At 45.1% G+C, this 26,157-nt stretch overlaps 1 protein-coding gene across 2 annotated transcripts in view; it reads right to left on the reverse strand.

Moving 5' to 3' along the window:
- Nucleotides 1-26,157, reverse strand: part of LOC144687964 (scavenger receptor class B member 1-like) — an 84,449-nt gene that overhangs the window by 55,445 nt on the left and 2,847 nt on the right. For both annotated transcript variants that reach the window (XM_078554621.1, XM_078554620.1), the window contains exons 2-3: nt 12,570-12,730; nt 1,505-1,646 (exon numbers count right to left, since the gene is read on the reverse strand). In XM_078554621.1, the coding sequence (XP_078410747.1) occupies nt 1,505-1,646; nt 12,570-12,730 (303 nt within the window). The remainder of the gene's footprint in view (nt 1-1,504; nt 1,647-12,569; nt 12,731-26,157) is intronic.

A 26,157-nucleotide genomic window follows, 5' to 3' on the forward strand; every position in this document is an offset into this window, starting at 1 on the left:
CTACCAGACCGACCGTGGTCACACTGACACCTACCAGACCGAGCCTAGTCACACTGACACCTACCAGACCGAGACTGGTCACACTGACACCTACCAGACCGAGACTGGTCACATTGACACCTACCAGACCGAGACTGGTCACACTGACACCTACCAGACCGAGTCTGGTCACACTGACACCTACCAGACCGAGTCTGGTCACACTGACACCTACCAGACCGAGTCTGGTCACACTGACACCTACCAGACCGAGTCTGGTCACACTGACACCTACCAGACCGAGTCTGGTCACACTGACACCTACCAGACCGAGTCTGGTCACACTGACACCTACCAGACCGAGTCTGGTCACACTGACACCTACCAGACCGAGTCTGGTCACACTGACACCTACCAGACTGAGCCTGGTCACACTGACACCTACCAGACCGAGTCTGGTCACACTGACACCTACCAGACCGAGTCTGGTCACACTGACACCTACCAGACCGAGTCTGGTCACACTGACACCTACCAGACCGAGTCTGGTCACAGTGACACCTACCAGACCGAGTCTGGTCACACTGACACCTACCAAACCGAGCCTGGTCACACTGACACCTACCAGACCGAGTCTGGTCACACTGACACCTACCAGACCGAGACTGGTCACACTGACACCTACCAAACCGAGCCTGGTCACACTGACACCTACCAGACCGACCGTGGTCACACTGACACCTACCAGACCAACCGTGGTCACACTGACACCTACCAGACCGAGTCTGGTCACACTGACACCTACCAGACCGAGTCTGGTCACACTGACACCTACCAGACCGACCGTGGTCACACTGACACCTACCAGACCGAGTCTGGTCACACTGACACCTACCAGACCGAGTCTGGTCACACTGACACCTACCAGACCGACCGTGGTCACACTGACACCTACCAGACCGAGTCTGGTCACACTGACACCTACCAAACCGAGTCTGGTCACACTGACACCTACCAGACCGAGCCTAGTCACACTGACACCTACCAGACCGAGTCTGGTCACACTGACACCTACCAGACCGACCGTGGTCACACTGACACCTACCAGACCGAGACTGGTCACACTGACACCCACCAGACCGAGTCTGGTCACACTGACACCTACCAGACTGAGCCTGGTCACACTGACACCTACCAGACTGAGCCTGGTCACACTGACACCTACCAGACCGAGTCTGGTCACACTGACACCTACCAGACCGAGCCTAGTCACACTGACACCTACCAGACCGAGTCTGGTCACAGTGACACCTACCAGACCGAGCCTAGTCACACTGACACCTACCAGACCGAGTCTGGTCACACTGACACCTACCAGACCGAGACTGGTCACACTGACACCTATCAGACCGACCGTGGTCACACTGACACCTACCAGACCGAGTCTGGTCACACTGACACCTATCAGACCGACCGTGGTCACACTGACACCTATCAGACCGACCGTGGTCACACTGACACCTACCAGACCGAGCATGTTTGGCAGGACAATCTGGTCGCTCTCATTGCCAACCGACCGCTCAGGAACAAAGTGAAACTGGCGATAAGTCCGATATGAAACGGTGTAATTCTCATGAAAGGTTATGTTGCCTTTTGGTCTGTTTTCTCTGTCAAAGGAGAAACATGGCAATAATTACAATATTTCGTTTTATTTCATTATTTAATTGGAAGTTTCACAACCGTTAAATGATAACTTATCCCGTCTGTTAATGCAAAATCTGTAACACTTGTTAGGAAATAGGGATAGTTTAAGTCAGTTATTTGTGTATTTGGAGGTGTTAGGAATGGATTTGAGCTTTAATGTTTTGGTTTGAGTTGTGTTTCTGTATTTTGTGGGTTAAAAGTTTGAGGCTGAGTTTTAATTCCACTTTAAAAGATCCCTGCATTCTAATGAGTTCTATGACCCTTGAAGTGGGGAGCTGTGTTATCACGGGGTGGGGGGTAGTGATTTAGGGTAGTTAAAACAAAGCAGAAAAACTGTGCTCTTGCCTAGCAACAGGGGTCCAGAGAGAGACCACCCCCCCCCCCCCCCCCCACACACACACACACACACACACACCCACAGGGAAACTGAAAGCAGTTTGTGCTCAAAAGTTGAAAGAGGTTGGCAGCTGAAGTAGTAAAGGAGAGAGACAGATAACAAGTCACAAACTAAAGCTGAAACCAGCTGCCAGGAGAAGCCAGCAGGAGAGGGAACTGCAGGAAGCAGATTTCCCCAAAGAACAGAAGAGGGGTCCTGAGAAGACCTTCTAGTCAAAGGGAACAAACAGGAATCTGGGAAAGGTCCTGTTAAGTGAAATTAAAAGTGAGGAGCAGAGAAAGGCTCCAAGCTTAAATGGAGAAAGCTGCAGAACGCAGATTTAAAGCAATGTAGGCTTGGGAGAAGCCAGAAGATCCAAAGAGACAGTTGAAGCTCTGTAACTCTTTACTATGGGCATGTGAAGCTGCGTTGTCCTGTTCACATGGGCTGAGTCAGAGAGAGAGAGTGCGTAGAAGGAAGTGAGTGAGTGTGTGTGAGTGTGTGTGAGTGTGAGTGAGTGTGAGTGAGTGTGAGTGAGTAGTGACCCAGGGTAGAGGAACATCGGAAGTAGAGGTCAAAACCATGGAGGTGAACCCTTGTGGAAGGCATCTGAGAGAAAACGTTAGTTTGGGAGAAGATTCCAAAGTGAGTTGTTTGAGAGTGGAGAGTGGAATCCCTCGTGTGAAAGACGGAGTTCAGTGAGACTGGTTGGCTCACAGTGTGACAAGTGTCTGGGGGGCCTTGAGGAGGATCCATAGCATCTGTCTGGGGTGACACCTATCACTTGGTTTCAGAGTGTGGTGTGTCTGACCACAGGTCACCTATTGGTTTACCTGGACTGTGTATTTACTGTGGACATTAGAGTATCAAATAGCTTTTGTAACTTGTGTTATCCTCACAGATCTGTATATATCTGTAAAGGTATAGTTGTGGGTGAAGGAGTATTGTAATATAGCTCAACTTTATTTGTTTAATAAATGTTTTATTCTTTTGTTAAAAGTTCATGAGCGGACTCCTGTGACTCTGTTCAGTGGCCACTCTCCACCTATCTAAACAAAAAATAAAAGTTAGGATCTATCAGGCCGGGTTCCACCCTGGGATCTGGCTTATCCAGGGGTAATCTCAGCTGGGATCATAACACATTGTTCATTATGGAAAGTAGATCCTCAGTTAAAGTCACTGTGCTCCTGAAAAGTGCAACTTTAAGTGAAACAATTTAAAACCAATCAGATTTTTCCATAAAACCCATGTAAAAGCTCCAGTTTGGTTCTGTACCTATTCATCAGAAGACAAAAAACACTAACACATTATACCCTGTAAGTTGAAGCACTACATTGCCAAATTCCTGTATTGGTAAGTGAAATAACTTTTAAAATAAAATACATTAAAAAAAAGAAATATGGTAAGTTTCTACTAACCTCCCACTCACCACGTGTCCCACTCCCTGTGCACTGTCCCTCTCAATCTCAATCACTCTCCGCTTCATGACCTCCATCGCTCCCTGACCCTCCCAGTCACTGCAGACCCTTCCTCTCACTTAACCTCCTGCTCCCCACCTCTTCTACCCTCAGCCTTCCTCTCCTGAACCCTCCCAGTGAGTGAGGACTCTGGAGATGAGGGAGAGGCAGGAAGAGGAGTGTCAGGTTGCCGGAGCTGAACCACGGGCTGGTGAGGTGAAGGGAGGTGGGGGTCAGGGAGAGATGCAGATTTGGTCACCCGGCCATACTTCAGGTCAGGTGTGAAACAACTTTAACAGGAAATTCCTGATCCTAAAGGAGAATGTGCAGGTCCCATTAACTGGCCAACATTACATCGAAATGACTTAAAATGTGGCAACTTTAAGACAGGGAGTTACCGTACAGGGAAAGGATTTCACTGTCCTCAGGTAGCCCAATCTGACATTCTAAACCAAGCTTGTACAACATGCTACCATCCACTCTCCGCCCCTCCATCCAACCTGTGGACCAGGCGGCAAAATGCCAGTAAGTGAAGTCAGAGATCCTGCGAGGTGATGCTCCTCCAATCACAGGCCGTTTCTCTCCCACATTTGCTATTGATAGGTTCACTAGGGAGCCTATCAGTAGCAAACATGGGAGAGAAACTATCTCTGATTGGAGGAGCTGCTTTCTTCATCCTGAAGCCTGAACACCGGAGCATGGCAGTGATGAGCCTGGTGGGGAGAGAGGGAGAGAGAGAGAGGGAGAGGGAGAGAGAGAGAGACTGCTGGTGCGGAGAGAGAGAGAGAGGGAGAGAGAGAAAGAGAAAGAGAGACTGCTGGTGGGGAGAGAGGGAGAGAGAGAGAGAGAGAGAGAGAGAGAGTGATGGTGGGGAGAGAGGGAGAGAGAGAGAGAGAGAGAGAGAGACCCCTGGTGGGGGTGGTTGTGAGTGAGTGTATGTGAGTGAGCGTGCGTGAGTGTGTGTGTGAGCGTGCGTGAGTGTGTGTGTGAGTGAGCGTGTGTGAGTGTGTGTGTGTGAGTGAGCGTGTGTGAGTGAGCGTGTGTGAGTGTGTGTGTGTGAGTGAGCATGTGTGAGTGAGCGTGTGTGAGTGAGCGTGTGTGAGTGAGCGTGTGTGAGTGAGTGTGTGTGTGAGTGAGCGTGTGTGAGTGAGCGTGTGTGAGTGAGCGTGTGTGAGTGAGCGTGTGTGTGAGCGTGAGTGTGTGAGCATGTGTGAGTGAGCATGCGTGAGTGAGCGTGTGTGAGTGAGCGTGCGTGAGTGAGCGTGAGTGAGCGTGTGTGAGTGAGCGTGCATGAGTGAGTGTGTGTGAGCGTGCGTGAATGAGCGTGTGTGAGCGTGTGTGAGTGAGCGTGTGTGAGCGTGTGTGAGTGAGCGTGTGTGAGTGAGCGTGTGTGAGCATGTGTGAGTGAGCGTGTGTGAGTGAGCGTGCGTGAGTGAGCGTGTGAGTGAGCGTGTGTGAGTGAGCGTGTGTGAGTGAGCGTGAGTGAGCGTGTGTGAGCGTGCGTGAGTGAGCGTGTGTGAGCGTGTGTGAGTGAGTGTGTGTGAGTGAGCGTGAGTGAGTGAGCGTGAGTGAGCATGTGTGAGCGTGTGTGTGAGCGCGTGTGTGTGAGCGTGTGTGAGTGAGTGTGTGTGCGTGAGCGTGAGTGAGTGAGTGTGTGAGCATGTGTGAGTGAGTGTGAGTGTGACTCGATGGGCCGAGTAGTGCAGTGTTTGGACCTCAGATCCAGGATCTGAAAATTTCAATGGTCTGAATCCAAATCCAATGTTCATCTGAATCCCTTTAAATAGAGAGAAATCAACAGTTAAACATTATACAAAGCAGTTATCATAAATATATCTGCACTTCAAGAACGAACCAATGACACCAAGGTTTACAACAATATTTTATTTACCCACCTAATAATGAGGAGTCATGGGATCCAATTACTAATACTCACTTATAACTACATTACTTATGAATCATCAGGGCAGCCCACTTGCAAGGTACCAATCATATCCCACTGCTCATCATTTAATTTTGCTTGCATAATTTTGCAGCATTTAGATAGTGCAGGACTGAGACAGACTCCGGCAATGCATATCATTGGCTTCAATTAGCAACCAACAACAGGAAACTGAGTGATGCAGTAGCAGTCACTGAGACCTGACTTTAAATCCAGCCTGGATCAAGCAGATGAAATTCTCCAGTGTCTGCTGCATGGATCCCACATGAAATAAGTTTGTAAAGTTTCAAGACAGTATTTAATGGGCAGAGAACAAAAATACCTCACAATCTGCCCCTGACACTCACTCATAGGAGGAGTAGGCCATTTGGCCCCTCGAGCCTGCTCCGCCATTCAACTAGATCATGGCTCATCTTCTATTTCAATGCCATCCCCGTATCCCTTGATGTCACTGGTATCTGGAAATCTATCAACCTCTGCTTTGAACATACTCAATGACTGAGCCTCCAGGGTAGGGAATTCCAAAGATTCACCACCCTCTGAAGAAATTCCTCCCCATTTTGGTTCTAAATGGCCTACCTCTTATTCTGAGACTTTGTCCCCTGGTTCAGGTTCCCCCAACCAAAGGAAACATCCTTCTTGCATCTACCCTGTTGAGCCCTGTAAGAATTCTGTACACTTCAATGAGGTCACCTTGCATTCTTCTAAACTTTAGAGAATACAGGCCCAGTCTCCTCAACCTCCCCTCATAGGACAATCCCACCATCCTAGGGATATGTCTGCTAAACCTTCTTTGCACTCCATCTATGGCCAGTATATCCTTCCTTAAGTGAGGGGACCAAAACTGCACACAATGCTCCAAGTGCGGTCTCACCAAGGCTCTAAACAACGGCAGCAAGATTTCTTTACTCCTGTACTCAAATCCTCTTGCAATAAAGGCTAACATACCATTTGCCTTCCTAATTGTTTGTTGCACCTTAGATTTCAGTAACTTATGAACAAGAACTCCCTGGTCCCTTTGGACATCAGCACTGAGAACCATCATACAAAGGTAATCATGTCTGGATTATTACCTCAATCACATGCAAATTGGCATCGGGCAAATAAGATTAGAGAGATGAACATGTGGCTCAAAGTCAAAGGTGTGGGGAAAGTGGGTTCTGGTTCATGGGACACTGGCACCAGGTACTGGGGAAAGTGGGTTCTGGTTCATGTGGCACTGGCACCAGGTACTGGGGAAAGTGGGTTCTGGTTCATGGGGCACTGGCACCAGGTACTGGGGAAAGTGGGTTCTGGTTCATGGGGCACTGGCACCAGGTACTGGGGAAAGTGGGTTCTGGTTCATGGGGCACTGGCACCAGGTACTGGGGAAAGTGGGTTCTGGTTCATGGGGCACTGGCGCCAGGTACTGGGGAAAATGGGGCCTGAGCTATGCTGGGACCGATGTTCTAATGAGCCGCATAACTGGGGAAGCAGAGGGGGCTTTAAACTAAACAGTGGGGTAAGGGATCAAACTTGGGAAGACGTGGTAAACAGAAGAGTAGAGACAAGGCAAGAGAGAGACAGGTATTAATATAGGAAATGATAAACAGACTGTGACAGGAAGGGACGGAGATACAAACCTAAGAGTTAATCAGCAGATAAGGCTAAACATTACAAAAATAATAAAAGGAGAAAATTAAAGGCTCTGTATCTGAATGTGCATAGCATTTGAAATAAAACAGATGAACTGATAGCACAAATAGAAATAAACAAATATAATTTAATAGCCAATACAGAGATATAGCTACAGGGTGACATTGATTGGGACCTGAATATTGAATGTGACATTTAGGAAGGACAGGAGGTTAAGAAAAGGTGGAGGGGTAGCTCTGTTAATTAATGATGGTATTAGCACATTAGAGAGGGGTGACCTAAATTCAGGAAACCAGGATGTAGAAGCAGTTTGGGTTGAGATGAGGAATGATAAAGGCAAGAAGTCACTTGTGGGAGTGGTGTACAGGCCCCTAATTGGACAGAGTGAAAAGGAAGAGATGATGGGAGCTTGCCAAAAAGACACTGCGATAATCATGAAGGATTTTAATCTACATATAGACTGGAAAAATCAGATGGGCAAAGCTAGCATAGATGAGGAATTCATAGAATGTTTTTGGGATAGATTCTTAGAACAGCACGTTCTGGAGCCAACCAGAGAGCAGGTGATACTAGGTCTGATATTGAGCAATGAGATAGGATTAATTGATAACCTCATAGTGAAGGTACCCCCAGGTAGCAACGATCATAATGTTATTGGATTTTACATTCAGTTTCAGGGAGAGAAGAGTTGGTCCAAGGCTAGTATTTTAAACTTAAATAAGGGCAGTTGTAGGGGCATGAAAGCAGAGCTAGCTAAAGTGAACTGGCAAATGAGGTTAAGGGATAGGTCAATAGAAATTTGGTGGTGGACATTTAAAGGGATATTTCAGAAAACACAGAATAGATACATTCCAATGAGAAAGAAAAATCCCAAGGGGAGGGCCCACTATCCATGGTTAACTAAAAAAGTTAAAGACAGTATCAAACTTACAGAAAAAGCAAATAATTACGCAAAGATGGGTGGCAGGTCAGAAGATTGGAAAGAATAAAAAGAACAGCAAAGAATGGCAAAAAGATTAATAAGGAGGGAAAAACTAGAGTATGAGAGAAAGCCAGCTAGTGATATAAAGACAGTTAGTAAGGGGAAAAGAGTTAACAAAGTGAGCGTTGGTCCTATAGAGAGTGCATCTGGGGAATTGATAATGGAAAGTAGGGAGATGGTGGACGAATTAAACAGATATTTTGCTTCTGTCTTCACTATAGGGGATACAAGTAACATCCCAGAAATAGCTGTAAATCAGGAAATGGAAGGGAGGGAGGAACTCGGGAAAATTACAATCACTAGGGAAGTGGTATTGAGCAAATAGTTGGAGCTGTGGGCTGATAAATCCCCAGGTCCGGATGGACTTCACCCTAAGGTCTTGAAAGAAGTGGCTAGTGAGATAGTTGATGCACAGGTTTAAATTTTCCAAAATTCCCTAGATTCAGGGAAGGTTCCATTAGATTGGAAAATAGCAAATGTAACTCCTTTATTCAAAAAGGGAGGGTGACTGTAAACAGGAAACTACAGGTTAGCTTAACTTTCATCACAGGGAAAATGGTAGAAGCTATTATTAAAGTTGCAGGGCACTTAGAAAAGTTCAAGGCAATCAGACAGAGTCAACATGGTTTTGTAAAAGGGAAATCATGTTTAACCAACTTATTGGAGTTCTTTGAAGGAGTCACATGTGCTGTGGATAAAGGGGATAAAGGTGGATGTACTGTGGATGATAAGGAGCCACATGAAAGGTTATTGCAGAAAATAAAAGTTCATGGTGTAGGGAGTAACATATTGGCATGGATAGAAGATTGGCTAGCTCACAGGAAGCAGAGAGTTAACATGAATGTGTCTTTTTCTGGGTGGCAGGATGTGACGAGTGGTGTGCCACAGAGATCAGTGCTGGGGCCTCAACCTTTTACAATTTATAAAATTGTAATGGATGAAGGGACTGAAGCAGTGGTGGCTAAATTTGCTGATGACACAAAGATAGGTAGGAAAGTAAATTGTGAAGAGGATGTAAGGAGGTTACAAAGTGACACAGATAGGTTAAGTGAATGGGCAAAGATCTGGCAAATGGAGTATAAGGTGGGAAAATGTGAAATCATTCAGGCAAACCTGGAAGGAAGAATAAAAATCAGAATAATAAATTTTTAAAAATTCTTTCATGGGATGTGGGCATCACTGATCAGACCACTTCAATAATTACCCTATTCAGAGGGCATTAAAAGCCAGGCCAGGTAAGGACAGCAGATTTCCTTCCCTAAAGGACACTAGTGAATCAGATGGGTTTTTATGACAATGGTTTCATGGTCATCATCAGATTTTTAATTCCAGATTTTTATTGAATTCAAATTCCACTACCTGCTGTAGTGAGATTCGAATGCAGATCCTGAGAGCATTACCCTGGGTCCCTGGATTACTAGTCTAGTGACAATACCACTACACCACCACCTCTCCAGAGTACTGAGATTCAGAGGGATCTGAGTGTCCTAGTGCATGAATCACAAAAGGTTAGTATGCAGGTACAGCAGGTAATTAGGAAAGTTAATAGAATGTTATCATTTATTGTGAGGGGAATTGAATACAAAAGTAGGGAGGTTATGCTTCAGTTGTACAGGGCATTGGTGAGACCACATCTGGAGCATTGTGTACAGTGCTGGTCTCCTTATTTAAAGAAAGATGTAAATGTGTTGGAAGCAGTTCAGGGAAGGTTTACCAGACTAATACCAGGAATGAGTGGGTTGTCTTATGAGGAAAGGTTGGACAGGCTAGACTTGTATCCACTGGAGTTTAGAAGGGTAAGAGGTGACTTGATCAAAACCTTTAAGATCCTGAGGGGTTTTGACAGGGTGGATGTGGAGAGGATGTTTCCTCTTGTGGGAGAATCTAGGACTAAAGGTCACTGTTTAAAAATAAGGGACTGCACATTTAAGACAGAGATGAGGAGAAATTTTTTCTCTCAGAGGGTCGTGAGTCTTTGGAACTCTCTTCCTGAAAAGGTGGTGGAAACAGAGTCTTTGAATATTTTTAAGGCAGAGCTAGATAGATTCCTGATTAACAAGGGGGTGAAAGGTTATCGGGGGTAGGAGGGAATGTGGGATTGAGGTTACATTCTGATCAGCCATGATCTTATTGAATGGCGGAGCAGGCTCGAGGGGCCGAGTGGCCTATTCCTGTTCCTAATTCGTATGTTTGTATGTATGTATGTATGTACATATGAAACAGAGGAGGAGCAGCAGCAGAAAGCTGAGCCCGAACTTCAGAGTCAAACAGACAGAACTCAGAAAAACTACAGCAACGAAGCTGGAAAGCTGGAGTTTCGAACTTACACACACAACACAGAGTCGATCCTGGAGCAGGACAGCAGCGACCATCAACCCACCAAGACAAAACTCAGGGAGGCACACGTGCACGTGAAGAAACAGAGCGCAGCATTAAAAGCCAAACTGCAGGCTGAGCTCAAGGCTGAGAAACATACAAACATAACAGTGATAAGCCTTTAACTTCCAGGAAGAACCTGGTGGACCCATGAAAAAGAAAACCCAAGTCCACTCGATGAACAGGAAACATTCCCTCCGGATGAAGAGGGTTAATCCCTGGTATCCATTCCCTCCGGATGGAGACGGATAATCCCATGGTATCCATTCCCTCCGGATGGAGAGGGATAATCCCATGGTATCCATTCCCTCCGGATGGAGAGGGATAATCCCATGGTATCCAACCAAGGAAAACAGATTGTCAACAATGAAAAATACAACAAAGGAGTGCAAAAAGTGAACCAGATGTTGACACCCGAGTATTTGAAAACCAAGTACTGCAACTTCAACTCCAGTTCAACAAAGTCAGCCCAAAGCAGTCGAGACTATCACTCCTCCAAACATGAAAAGAACAAGATCTGGAAGAATGTGAAAACCTCCAGACCATCTGAATCTGTAAAGTCAGAGACTTGGGGAGGGAAGGAGTAACATGTAAATATTATAAATACATTTGGGTAAAGACTTGGGGGGAGGTGTAGTATTAGGGTGTTCAGGACTGTAAGATTTAATGTGGGACTGGGGAAACAGCACCGCCTACATTATGATGTAGAGAGTCACATGGGGTAGTAGAGTGTAGGAGTGAGTCTGGTAAAGGCATGGGGATAACACCTAGTCAGGACTGTATCCTGCATATATGAATGAGGTGATGTGTTTTTAATGAACAGTTATTGTTCAACCATACAAACCTCTAGACCTCTTCATGAGAGGACATACAACCTTACAACACTTTCTTCCAGGAGGCAGTTACACCCCTTACAATCAGTTCTTCTGATTTAGTTTGTACTCAGCAGTAGGAGGGTGTGACAGTGAGTGAGGCAGGTAAGGGGGGGAGAGGTAGCAATGCAGGAGCTTCAGCCCTTGCAATTGTCCAACAGGTTCAATGTCCTTGCAGCTTGTGTGAATGAGAGAAGGGATTACCAGGAGGATGAGCAAACTGACCACGGCACAATGTACAGAAAGTGATTCAAGTGGGAGTGTAAATAGGGATGTCGTTGTATTAGGGGACAGTCTAGTCAGGGGAATGGACACTGTTCTCTGCAGCACAAAGGCTGTGCTGCCCGACCAGTGCCAGGGTTAGGGACATCTCCCCAGACCTGGAGAGGATGGGTGGCAGGGAAAGGATCCAGTTGTCGTGGTTCACGTGGATACCAGCAACATCGGTAGGATTAAGAGAGGTTCTGCTGAGGGAGTATACGTAGCTCAGGGCTAAATTAAAAAGCAGAACCACAAAGGTAATGATCTCTGGATTACTATCTGAGCCACAAACAATTTGGAGTAGAGTAAATCAGATTAGAGAGTAAATCAGATTAGAGAGCTAAATGACGGGTGTGGGAGAAATGTGTTTCAGTTCATGGGGCACTGGCACCAGTGCTGGGGAAAGTGGGAGCTGTACGTTGGGATGGTCTACACCTGAATTGTGCTGGGACCTCTGTCCTGGCAAATCGTATACTCGGGCTCTAGAGAGGGCCATAAACTAAGGGGGTAAGAGTTCACATGAGGGAAGATTTGGATGGTTGCTATGTAACTATGCATGCCTCACTCGGGCACAACCTTTGTTTCTTTACTATACCCATTACCACTCTCTTTGGCTCTTGTGCCATGAAGCTTTTTGTTCTTTAATCTCTCCTGCCCTCCGCCCTATCACAGAGTTTCCCTTTCTTCTTCCTACCCCCTCCCCAATTCTGCTGATGGGGAAACTCTGACATTTCCATCTTTCTTCATTTCTAATGAAAGGTCATCTTGACCTGAAACTTTAACTTGATTTCTCTCCACAGGTGCAGCCTGACCTGCTGAATATCTCTCGTCATTTTTATTCTTATTGTTAATTAATTTTCTCTCCATTTTCTATTCTCCCAATTCCTATAGAGATGAATATAAATATCTACAATTCCTGGGAGCATACCATTTCGTTTTGGGATAAACACTAAAGTAATAAACGATGCTAAGTGACAGCAGGTACCTGTAAACATATGGTCCACGTTGTGCAAGAACAGGTTTCTCTCCACGGAGAACTCCCTCGGGATTCATGATGTGAAAGAAATAGATGGACATGTAGAATGGAACAGGCACATCCTGCCAAAACTTGTAAGCAAATCCATTGCTGGGGTCAATCTGGACATTCTGGATCCAGAAACAAAACAAAAAGATTAAATTCCAACTTACTGCATAGAAAGAGGCTATTCAGCCCCACCAGTCGTGCTGTAGTTTACCCACCTACAAGCAGCGTCCTCATCCCATGTTTTCACTTTGTTCCCATTCCCTTTGTTCCCCCCTTTCTTCAACTTGTCTAATCGGCTCCATAAATTTTCCCAACAACGAGTGGGAAGAGGGGGATAAAAAGGTGAACGAGGAAGAGGAGAAGAAGGAGTTGAGAGAGCAGCGTGAGGAGTGTTATATATTGTTGGACTATCTGTAAATATCAGTAAGAAGCTAGGAGCTGATGTGTTATGTATAAGTGTTCCAGGGGGCCACATTTCACAGCTGCACCAGAGACTGAAGTGATGTGTATGTAGGCTGTTCAATCCAGACAGCTTGGAAAAATTAAACATAGAGTTTCTCATCTCTATAAACCGTAAGTGTGATTATCAACACCATCTTGGAACCAAAAAACAAGAACCCATAGTAAGTAGAAAGGGGCGGGGGGGAAGAGGAAGAGAAGGAGGCAGGGAAGAGGATGAGGAAAAGGAGAGGAAGAGGAGGAGGTAATGAGGAGGAGGAGGAGGTAATGAGGAGGAGGGGAAGAGGATGAGGAGGAAGGAGGAGGAAGAAGAGAGGGAGGAGGATATGCAGGAAGAGCAAGGCCACCAAATCTCAACAGCTGCCAGAAAATGGCCCAACTGAGGGTTTAATATCGCCAAATCCCTCCTGATCCAACTCAGCCATCACACTGTTAACTCTCTGGACTCCGTTCTATTCCAGAAAGTCAATTAGTGAAGGATAGAACTGAAACCAATCTTTACACATATGTCTAATTACATAAAGAGTGTTACTTTGCAAACAGACAGATTCTAACCCAGCAACCAGAGTTTTGGTCTATGTCTAGTCGTATCAGGTCAACTGTATCCCCAGTTAATATCCACCACCTAAATACAATGAAACACATCAGATTCCCTTCTCTCACTTTAAACAAAAATTGGAGTTAATATGTAAATTTTCCAAACAACTTAAACCACAAGCCTCCATATTCTGCATCAATCGTTTACACTAAGACACTGCCCCTCCTCAAAGACCCTCAACAATCGTTTACACTGAGACACTGCCCCTCCTCAAAGGCCCTCAACAATCGTTTACACTGAGACACAGCCTCTCCTCAAAGACCCTCAACAATCGTTTACACTGAGACACTGCCCCTCCTCAAAGACCCTCAACAACCGTTTACACTGAGACACAGCCTCTCCTCAAAGACCCTCAACAATCGTTTACACTGAGACACAGCCCCTCCTCAAAGACCCTCAACAATCGTTTACACTGAGACACAGCCCCTCCTCAAAGACCCTCAACAATCATTTACACTGAGACACAGCCCCTCCTCAAAGACCCTCAACAATCGTTTACACTGAGACACAGCCTCTCCTCAAAGGCCCTCAACAATTTATTGGCATTTTGTAAAACAAGCTGATAGTTGATCATTTGCATTCTCCAATTTAATTTTAGAGATTTCCTTTCTCTCCAGCATTTGCTTCAAGCCAACAAGTTCAATCTGTAACCTTTCCTCACTCTCACCTTCCTCCGAGTGTACATTATCCAACAATGAACAATTATCTACATAATATTCAACAGGTAAACCATCTTTGGTGTGCTTCATTGTACAGATCCTCACTCAAACTGTTTGACAAATAAATCTGATATCCACTGTCTTGATAGGAGCCAGTGTTTCAGCAGCTAAAGTGCTTTTGACAACCTTTTATTTAATTGTATTAGCACCCCTGCTAAAGGACAAGTCTCATTTTCACCCATCAGAAATATTACAAAACCAGCTGCACATGAATATTCACCACGAAGATTAACATATGAAGCATTGCTAAGAATGACGACTTCCATGTTCTTTGGGTCACCGAGGGATGGGAACTCGGGTACACATTTCACCAGACTGAATTTTTAAAATGTTTTATTTGACCTTAATACTAGGCATCCATGAGGTGCTGTGGGCCATCATCATTTGACAAGGTGCCACAACAAAGATTATTACAGAAAATAAAAGCACATGGTATAGTGGGTAACATATTAGCATGGATAGAAGATTGGCTGGCTAGCAGAATGCAGAGAGTGTGCATAAAAGGGTCTTTGTCTGATTGGCAGGATGTGATAAGTGGAGTCCCGCAGGGGTCTGTGCTGGGGCCTCAACTTTTTACAATTTACATCAATGACTGGATGAGGGGAGTGATGGCATGGTAGCTAAATTTGCAGATGACACAAAGATAGATAGGAAAGTATGTTGTGAAGAGGACACGAGCAGATGGATATGGATGGGTTGAGTGAGTGGGCAAAGATCTGGCAAATGGAGTTTAATGTGGGAAAATGTGAAGTTGTTTACTTTGGAAGAACAAAAAAGCAGAGAATTGCTTAAATGGAGAACGGCTGCATAATTCTGAGGTGCAGAGGGATCTGGGTGTTCTAGTACATGAGTCACAAAAAGTTAGTATGCAGGTACAGCAAGTAATTAAGAAGGTTAATGGAATGCTATCCTTTATTACAAGAGGGATTGAACATAAAAGTAAGGATGTTATACTTCAGTTATACAGGGCATTGGTGAGACTGCACCTCGAATACTGTGTGCAGTTTTGGTCTCCTTATTTAAGGAAGGATGTAAATGCATTGGAGGCGGTTCAGGGGAGGTTTACTAGATTGATACCTGGAATGAGTGGGTTGTCTTATGAGGAAAGGTTGGACAGACTGGGCTTGTTTCCACTGGAGTTTAGAAGAGTGAGGGGTGATTTGATTGAAGTTTACAAGGTCCTGAACAGCCTTGACAAGGTGGATGTGGAAAGGATGTTTCCTCTTGTGGGTGAGTCCAGAACTAGGGGACACTGTTTTAAAATTAGGGGTCGCCCTTTTAGGACAGAGATGAGGAGAATTTTTTTTCTGAAGATTGTGCGATTTTGGAATTCTCTGCCTCAGAAGGTGGGGTGATTGAATATTTTTAAGGCAGAGGTAGATAGATTCTTGTTAGGCAAGGGAATCAAAGGTTATGTGGGCTCGATGGGAATGTGGAAATTGAAACACAAGAAGATCAGCCATGATCTTATTGAATGGCGGAGCAGGCTTGAGGGACTGAATGGTCTACTCCTGTTCCTATTTCTTATGGTCTGACAATAATGGATGTGTCTACCAGGTTTCCTGAAGCAATATCTTTGAGAAATATTATAACAAAGAAAATTGTGGAAGAGCTAATTAAATTATTTACAAGATATGGTTTACCTGAGGAAATACAATCAGATTAGGGTTCAAATTTCATGGCACAACTATTTAAGGAAGTAATGGACAGTTTGGGGATAAAACAGTTTAAGTCAACAGCTTATCATCCAGAGTCACAAGGAGCTTTGGAAAGATGGCATCAAACTTTAAAAACTATGAGAATGTATAGTCAGGATTATCCACAGGATTGGGCTGGGGAATTCCATTCTTGTTATTTGCTATCAGAGACATTCCTAATGCATCGACTGGTTTTAGCCCTTTTGAACTAGTCTATGGTCATGAGGTAAGGGGACCACTGAAATTGATTCATGAGAAATTGGTGAGGGGATGGGGGTCAAAATTCAGAAACTACTCTCCTGAATTATGTATCAAACTTCAGAGAAAGATTGGACAAAGCATGTGAGTTGGCCAGGGAACATTTAAAGATATCACATGGGAACACCAACACCTAGAAGTTCCCCTCAAAGTCAGGATGCTGAATGGCTTGGAGTGGAACTTCCAGGTGGTGGTATTCCATGCAGCTGCTCTTGTCCTTCTAGATGGTCGTGGTCGTGGGTTTGGAAGGTGCTGTCTAAGGAGCCTTGGTGAGTTCCTGCAGTGAATCTTGTAGATGGTATATACTGCTGCCACTGTGCATCAGTGGTGGAGGGAGTGAACATTGAAGGTGGTGGATGGGGTGCCAGTGAAACAGGCTGCTTTGTCCTGGATGGTGTCAAGCTTCTTGAGTGTTGTAGGAGCTGCACTCATCCAGGCAAGTGGGGAGTATTCCATCACACTCCTGACTTGTGCCTTGTAGATGGTGGACAGGCTTTGGGGAGTCAGGAGGTGAGTTACTCGCCACAGGATTCCCAGCCTCTGACCTGCTCTTGTAGCCTCAGGTTATTATATGGGTAGTCCAGTTCAGTTTCTGGTCAATGGTAACACCCAGTGTAATGATATGCCTAGGTAGGAACTTTAGTCATAGGAAATTTTGTAGTCCGGGAGTGCTACTGCGTGGGGGCAATATTGTGTGACACATTCCTCACTGTAGGAGTCCACGTTTGCTCTTGTCTGTATTCTGTGTGCATTCAATAAAGCACTGTTCATTCTCATAAACGTCTCCGAATATTTCAACTAGGTACAAATCCCAATATGGTGTCAGAGGTAAACATCAGCTAAATGTAAATACTTACGGAGGACAAACTACACGTGAATACCAACGCTAAAAAGAAAGATACATGGCACCTGGGAAAATTCAGCCCGCCAGACAATTTCGACTTTAACCACCCGGAGCAGTGGCCTAAGTGGAAGCAGTGCTTTCACTGGTACAGGATCACCACCAGGCTAAACAAGGAGCCTGGTGAAGTCCAGGGATGCACACTAATTTATGCACTGGAGAAGGAGACAGAGGAAGTCATTAAAATGTCCTCATTTGAGGCAAGTGAGGAAAATGATTTTGACAAAGTGCTCGGGAAACTGACTGCATATTTTGTGCCTGGATGTAACATCATTCATGAAAGAGCTAGATTTCACCAAAGAGTGCAAAAAGAGGGCGAGTCAATAGCAGAGTATAACAGGAGCTTGAATGGACTCGCAGAAACCTGCGAGTTTGGGGAAAGGGGAAAGGAAAATATCTGGGAGAGGCTTATAATTGGGATTATTGATAAATAATCTCCAGCTACAGTTACTGCCCAACTTGGCACTGGAGAAATCTGGACAGCTAGCATGTCAGTCAGAAAAGGTAAAATTGAGACGCAGTAACAATGGCTAGCAATGCACTGTGTGGAGAGTTTTGGAAAGTTGATAAACAAACAGGGGCTGAGTGGATGAAAAAGGAGCAGAGGAAGGCGCATACTAAGAAAAATGCACATTTGAAACATGGTGATGACAGCATAATTCACAAGCAAGGCCAGACATTCACAGCAACAAAAAGCTTGAAATATACACAGAATCTCACAGTGCAGAAGAGGCCCTTCGGCCCATCGAGTTTGCACCGACACATGAGAAACACCTGACCTACCTACCTAATCCCATTTACCAGCACCTGGCCCATAGCCTTGAATGTTATGATGTGCCAAGTGCTCATTCAGGTACTTTTTAAAGGATGTGAGGCAACCCACCACCACCACCCTCCCAGGCAGTGCATTCCAGACCGTCACCACCCTCTGGGTAAAAAAGTTTTTCCTCACATCCCCCCCCAAACCTCCTGCCCCTCACCTTGAACTTATGCCCCCTTGTGACTGACCCTTCAACCAAGGGGAACAGCTGCTCCCTATCCACCCTGTCCATGCCCCTCATAACCTTGTATACCTCGATCAGGTCGCCCCTCAGTCTTCTCTGCTCCAACGAAAACAACCCAAGTCTATCCAACCTCTCTTCATAACTTAAATGTTTCATCCCAGGCAACATCCTGGTGAATCTCCTCTGCACCCCTCCAGTGCAATCACATCCTTCCTATAATGTGGCAACCAGAACTGCACACAGTACTCCAGCTGTGGCCTCACCAAGGTTCTATACAACTCCAACATAATCTCCCTACTTTTGTAATCTATGCCTCGATTGATAAAGACAAGTGTCCCATATGCCTTTTTCACCACCCCACTAACATGCCCCTCCGCCTTCAGAGATCTATGGACACACACGCCAAGGTCCCTTTGTTCCTCAGAACTTCCTAGTGTCATGCCGTTCATTGAATACTTCCTTGTCAAATTACTCCTTCCAAAGTGTCTCACCTCACACTTTTCAGGGTTAAATTCCATTTGCCACTTATCTGCCCATTTGACCATCCCGTCTATATCTTCCTGTAGCCCAAGACATTCAACCTCACATTAACCACCCAGCCAATCTTTGTGTCATCCGCAAACTTACTAATCCTACCCCCCACATAGTCATCTATGTCGTTTATCTAAATGAATAATAGGGGACCCAGCACAGATCCCTGTGGTACGCCACTGGACACTGGCTTCCAGTCACTAAAGCCATTGTTGCAGAGCACATGCACAATGAGATCATTGCATTGCAGGGTACGTGGAGCGCTACAAATGTAAGAAAGTAGGCTATTTTGCCGTTGACCGTGTGGTCAACAAAGTAACTGCAGGCGATGTGAGAAATGAAGATGATGAATGTCTTTTCCTTGGCTCTGTCATGCAGGTAAGTGATGATAGCAAGCCTTGGAGACTGGACCTTCCAATTCAAGGAGCAGTTGAGAGTTTCAAAATAGATACTGGAGCAGACACTGGTATAATTCCCGACAAAACACACTTTGCCTTGAGGACCGGCATCATACTGCACCATCAGTGAGTGCAGGTTTCAGTCATGCTCTTCTCTTTCCCATCCTAGCAATATTATCAATGTTGCATACATATCCAGGGATATCTTCTCCCATTCTGTCCATATACTGCTGGAACAGGCCCTGACTGATGGATAAACCAAAGGGCAATCTCTGGAAGCAGTATCTTCCAAATGGTGTCCTTAAATTCCTCTGCCAAGTGAACCATGTTTGGCATCCAACTTAGAAGAAAACCTTGCTCCTGTGAATTTGGGATTCAATTCCTCTAATGTTGGGATCTTGTGAGGGCATCTCTTTTAGAGTGAGGGTTAGACGTCTTGTGTCTAAGCATGCCTGGGTTGTGCCTTTTTTCACTGCTCACGTGATGGAGCTGGAGTGTGCTGATGAACATGATGGATAATGCCATTCCACTCCACGTCATCTAACTCATTCTTTAGCTGCACTTTCTAGGAGGGTTGGTCGATGGAATCTCATTTTCTCTGAGGTGCAGTACAGCATCAACATCAACTCTGAAATCCCCTATGGTGCTGAATCTGTCTGGGATTATTCTTGGCCTTTCCTGCGCGATTAGTATCTTGGTGATCATGTATATGGTCACAACATTGAGTTCCGTACATACCAGTGATTCTGCTACTGCTGCTCTGCTCATGTCCACCTGGTAGAATACTTGTGGTTTCCATGGAGACTTGCGATAGTTGCATTTCAAGGTCAATGTACCTATGCAATAAATGGGTGATACATTGTACACAGTTAGTTGGTCGTAGGTTGTATCATCGACTTCCAATGATCCAGATAGATATCCTTCAGGATTCTGACTGGGATGATGTTCACATTCACCCCTGTGTTGACTCTGGCTGTCAGTCTGTGTTTGCTGCTTTTCTCTGGGTAATAATGATATTGACAGTAACAAAACCTTCTGATTGTTTGACTTCATCCACACTTTGTGTCCACATTCACAATGTGGAAAACCTGTTCATTTTCCAGTTGAAGATCTTTCTGTTCTGTATCTTCTTCCTGTTCTGTCTTGCCACTAATCTGGAGGATACGCTTGTGTTTGTGCAGGTCTCTGGCACACTCCCTGCTGTTGCTGCCAAGGTGCTGCACATACTTTTTGTTTGGTTGCATCAAATCCCAGGTCACACCTCCGGAGGTAGGTTTTCTATGTAGCCAAGCCCAAAGTCCTCTTACACCTCATAACTTACAAAGGTCCTGGAACATGAGAGCTTCTCGGTGGGTGCATCAGACTGCACTTCACACAAGACTTGCTTACTGCCTGTGTCCTGGCTACTGTATCAATCCTGTTCGGTTTTTTGAGGTGTGGTTACCCAGTTTCAATGGCTTCATATTTTCTGCCATCTTTTAGCTGTGTGTCAATATCGTGACCTTTCTTTTTCTCTAAAAGATCTTTTTGGAAAGTTTCAATTGATGCTGAAGTTACAGCCAATTCCATTGTCCATTTGGACAGCTCAGCTTCTGAGAAATCACAGTCCTTGCCCTTATCATGGCACCTGCTGGAGAACTGATCGATTGCCTCTCATGGCTGTTGTCTATAAGCCATCAGCTCAGTGTATTCTAAAGTTTGCCTTCACACGAAGCTGATCCTGCAGCCTGTTCCCCAGCTCGACAGGGTCCTGCTGATCCTCCTCAGACAGGCCCAAAGTGCTGACTCTGTGCAACTCCCCATTTCCAATGGCTATCTATATTTTCACCACTTGTTTATCCAGTTCTGTTACGGATAAATCTAAGAAGAATTGCTCCAACCTTTGTTTAAACATCCTAAATTCAGATGAGACATCTATGGCCTTCCAATTCATGCTGATGTTATGATCCTAGCTGGGGTTACCCCTGGACAAGCCTGATCCCAGAGTGGATCCCCGGCTTGATAGATCCTAACCTTTATTTGTTTAGATACGTGGAGAGTGGCCACTGAACAGAGTCACAGGAGTCAGCTCATGAACTTTTAACAAAAGCATAAAACATTTATTAAACAAGAAAAAGGTGAACTGTATTACAATACTCCCTCACCCACATCTAAACCTTTACAGATATTTACAGATTTGTAAGGATAACACAAGTTACAAAAGCTATTTGATACTCTAATGTTCAAAGTAAGTACACAGCCCATGTAAACCAATAGGCGACCTGTGGTCAGACACACAAAACTCTGAAACAAAGTGACAGATGTCACCTCAACCAGATGCTATGGATCTCTCCTCATCTCCCCCCCGAGACGCTTGTCACACTGTGAGCCAACCAGTTTCACTGAACTCTATCTTTCACACGAGGGTTTCCAATCTCCACTCTCCAAGAACTCGCCTTGGAATCTTCTCTCAAATCGTAATTATAATACAGTTCACCTTTTTCTTGCTTTCTCTCAGGCGTCTTCTGCAAGGGTTCACCTCCAGGGTTTCGAACTCTCCTTCTGATGTTCCTCTTCCCTGGGTCTCCACATGCATTCAAGCTGTCTTTCACATACTCTATCTCACTGACTCAGCTGTCAACAGTACATCACTGCTCCACATGCCCATTGCAAAGAGTTACTGACCTTCAGTTGCCTTTTTGGACCTTCTGACTTCTCACAAGCTTTTATCTCACTTTGACTCTGCTTCCTGCAGCTTGGAGCTTTAAGATTGAAGCTTGGAGCCTTTCTCTGCCCCTCACTCTTAATTTCACTTAACAGGGCCTTTTCCAGGTTCATGTCCTTCCTTTGACTGGAAGATCTGCTTGGGACTTTCCCCTGTTCCACTCCCCCTGGATTCTTGGGGTCTTTCTTGTTTAGCTTGGGGCTTGCTATCAGTCTTTTCTGGGGTGTGTCAGCTTAACAACTGTCTTCAAAACTAGACTCAAAAACTGCTGTTTCTAGTTTCTTCTGCATTTGTCTGTGAAAGGGACCTGCCTCCCTAGACACCTGTTGCTAGGCAAAACAGCCCAGCTTTTCTACTTTTGTATTTGCTGAACTTGTCTTACAGTTGTAAACTCTCATTAGAAATGCAGGCACCTTTCAAAGTGAAACTAAAACTCAACTTGACTTGTTTTTAACACAGACACAGAAATACAAATCAAACTTAAACTTTAAAGTTAAAACTCATTCCTAACACCTACAAATACCAATACAACTTATTTAAACTGTCTCTATTTCCTAACACTGGGGAGTTTGATGGTCATTTTCCTGATGTTTCCTGACTTTTACGAATGCTGTCAATGTCTTGGTGATTTGTAGCTTCTCTGCTCTGTGGGGAGATTCAGCAACGGAAATGATCTGTGATTTCTTTTTCTCTCTCCCTCTTTTCCTTCTGGTGTGAGCTCAGGTTTCTTTTGCTCTGCACATGTCCTGTCTTTTGTGCAGGAATGATACCCGGGAAACTGCAGCTAAACTGAAGGCTCCTCTGAACAAATCTGCTGCACCATGTGATTTACATCCTGGCTACTTATTTATTCACATATTTTCAATTAAAGTGATATCACAAGAGGTTCGAGCTACGCCTGCCTTTTTGTGGGATATATGGAACATTCTTTGCTCCAATCCACAGGTTCTTCCTTAATTTCTTTACCCAGTACATTGATAACCGTATCACTGCTCTCCCTCTCAACAGGAAAATTTCATCAGTAAGAATTCCATTTCACTGTTCCTTGAACTTGCCCCCAGAAGCAGCATTCCTGGAGTTGCCACTGGGGGCAGCGTTCCTGGAGTTGCCACTGGGGGCAGCGTTCCTGGAGTTGCCACTGGGGGCAGCGTTCCTGGAGTTTCCACTGGGGGCAGCGTTCCTGGTGTTGCCACTGGGGGCAGCGTTCCTGGAGTTGCCACTGGGGGCAGCGTTCCTGGTGTTGCCACTGGGGGCAGCGTTCCTGGAGTTGCCACTGGGGGCAGCGTTCCTGGAGTTGCCACTGGGGGCAGCGTTCCTGGTGTTGCCACTGGGGGCAGCGTTCCTGGAGTTGCCACTGGGGGCAGCGTTCCTGGAGTTGCCACTGGGGGCAGCGTTCCTGGTGTTGCCACTGGGGGCAGCGTTCCTGGTGTTGCCACTGGGGGCAGTGTTCCTGGAGTTGCCACTGGGGGCAGCGTTCCTGGAGTTGCCCCCAGGGGCAGCGTTCCTGGAGTTGCCACTGGGGGCAGCGTTCCTGGAGTTGCCACTGGGGGCAGCGTTCCTGGTGTTGCCACTGGGGGCAGCGTTCCTGGAGTTGCCCCCGGGGGCAGCGTTCCTGGAGTTGCCCCCGGGGGCAGTGTTCCTGGAGTTGCCACTGGGGGCAGTGTTCCTGGAGTTAGCTGCTTGTTCTATGGTTGATTGTATGATGTCGTTGTTGCCAATGGGATCCCATTCAAGTTGAATCACAACGCCTCTATAATATCTGCCATTATGGATCATCTAATTGGTGGGTTGTCAAAGTTCCTGGTGTACAGCAGTCAGTCTCCTTTTATAGACTATGCAGTTTCACCATCTCATACAGTGTGTGTGAAGTGGGATTGCTGTAAGACAGGGAAAAGAGGCTTCAGCATTCTGCTTCTGAGCAGAGCCCTGCTATATGTTGTCTGTCCTATAATGGTATTTGGGACCCTGAGTCCATTACCTGCCAAACAACCCAGGTGTCACATCCTGAGGATGGTGCTGATCACATGGTCAATGACAATGAACAGAGAGTCAGTTCCCAACCTCAGGACCCCTGGTTTCTGTCTAAAATGCAGCTCAAAATTTCCCCAGTTTCCATCGCTCAATCGAGTGTTATTGTTATCATTGAACCCAATGCAATTAATTGAGTTTTCTTATTTTTACTAAATGAATATCGAAGATTTAGTTCATGTGCAAAGTTTGGTCTGGAATAAAGTTTATGGTAATCACAATGTTAAGAGTCATTACATTAAACTTTAGGGCCCATTAAACCCTCATGTCATCTTTGGAGGGCAATTTATGTAGGTTTCAGATAAAAAAAGCAATTGAAAATCTTAATAGTCCTAAGGTTAATTTCTTTGTCTTATACAATATGTTGACTCAGGCTTTCAAACGTGATGGAATATTGCTGCTTGCTGGTGAATTAATCAGCAGAGACCTATCCAGCTGCTCTACCATTTTGTTACCCAGGGCAGTTTAGATTTTTGGATTTTTATTCTCTGCCTTTTGTGAGTGCAGTTGGAGAGGATTTAAACTACCTTAGCAGGAAGATGTAACAACAAAGTGCACAGAGGATTAGAAGAGACAGATAGCACTAGAGGAAGAAATAGAAAGGGTTCAAGTGAAGTCCCAAGTAAGAGGAAATGAAATAAGGTCTCAATTAGATTTACTGAGCATGTAGTGAATATACGGAGTGTAGTAGATAAGGCTGTTGGCACAGATAGACACATGGGAATATGACATCATGGCAATAACAGAGACCAAGCTCAAAAAAGGGCAGGACTGGGTACTAAATATTCCTGGATAGAAGGTGCTCAGGAAAGATAGGGAAGGAAAGAAAGTTAGTGTGTTGCAGAACTGATTAAGGAGAACATTACAGTGCTGGAGAGAGAGGATGTCCTAGAGAGGGCAGGAAAAAAACTATTTGGTTGGAGTGAAGAAACAACTGATGTTGTATTACACCAGTGGGTGTAAACCATAGGCCATCATCTGGTGGGAAAGATACAGAGGAAGAAATTTTCAAAGAAATTTGTTATGAGATCCAGCTTACCATCTCGTGGAGTGGGGACCCAGAAACGTCAAGTCCTGACAGGCCTCGGGAGTAGTGCACGTGCAGGCCAGGAGGGGGCGGTACGTGTGCGGGTCGGTACATGTGCAATCTGACAATTAAAGGACTCAATCATCCATCTGGGTAAAAAGAAATGAAACAGCACAAAAACCCAGGTCATGTGACTGGGAGTGGAGTGCCATAGTCACAAAGAGTTCCAGACAGGGGACAGGGAGAGGGGACAGGGAAAGGTTCCAGGTAAGTTAAAGAAAAAAGGGGCAGTGTAATAGGCTCCAAGCAGAAAAGGGCTGCAGTTAGCAGATGTTAAGTGAAGAGGGCTCAGGAGAAGCCTTGAAGATGAAAGAAGGCAGCAGAAGGTTGGTGACTCCGGACTGTGGGCCTTTGGGGTGAAGGCGAACCCTTTGGAGCAGGAGTATTCTGCTCGGCACGGCCGAAGAGCTAAGGTGTGCTTGTAGGTTGACACTGGAATGCAGACTCAGGGATCCAGGGGAACGACTGTCATGAAGAGATATTAAAGTATATAATGTTATTGGAATTTTTTTTAATAGAGGTTTAGTCTGTGTGTGTGTTAATTGGATTAAAGCCAGCTAGTCTGGGTGCTTTAATGTATAGTAGTTTTGAGATGCGAACAATAAGGTAGAGGATGCATTTGTATTTTGTTGAATAAACCATTCAAAGACTGGGGGTGAAATCTTGCACCTAGCTGGAAGACACCAAGCAATGTTTATATTACTAATAAAATTGGTACTATGGAAGGGGTTCAAAGGGTCTGGTGATACAATGAGAATTTACATTCAATGAGAAAGGCTGGGTATAACAGAAAGGAGTTTGTGTGTGTAGGGCAGAGGCAATGTAAGATCAAAGCCTGTAAACCTACCACTGTGTCTGCAAAGGGACACATTGACAGGAACCTCATTTTGAATTCATAAGGTGAAAATGTTTTGCTTGGTGTCTGTTTAAGTTTATTGGTTATTGTTGGCTTAGTGAATATTAATTTGGGAATTTGTTAAAAAGCTGTGATAGACGTAATTTGTAACCATGTGTATGTGTTTAATTTGTTGTAAATTAATAAATGACTCATTTAGTTTGATATAAAAACCTCTCGAGAACTGGTGGTCTTATTCCTGAATTTAGAGCTGCAACTCAAAACAAACCAATTGAAAATATAGGTTATGACAGTTGCTTAATGTTTCCC

This window comes from Cetorhinus maximus, chromosome 12 (genome assembly GCF_964194155.1).
Source record: "Cetorhinus maximus chromosome 12, sCetMax3.hap1.1, whole genome shotgun sequence".
In the NCBI taxonomy this organism is placed as follows: Eukaryota; Metazoa; Chordata; class Chondrichthyes; order Lamniformes; family Cetorhinidae; genus Cetorhinus; species Cetorhinus maximus.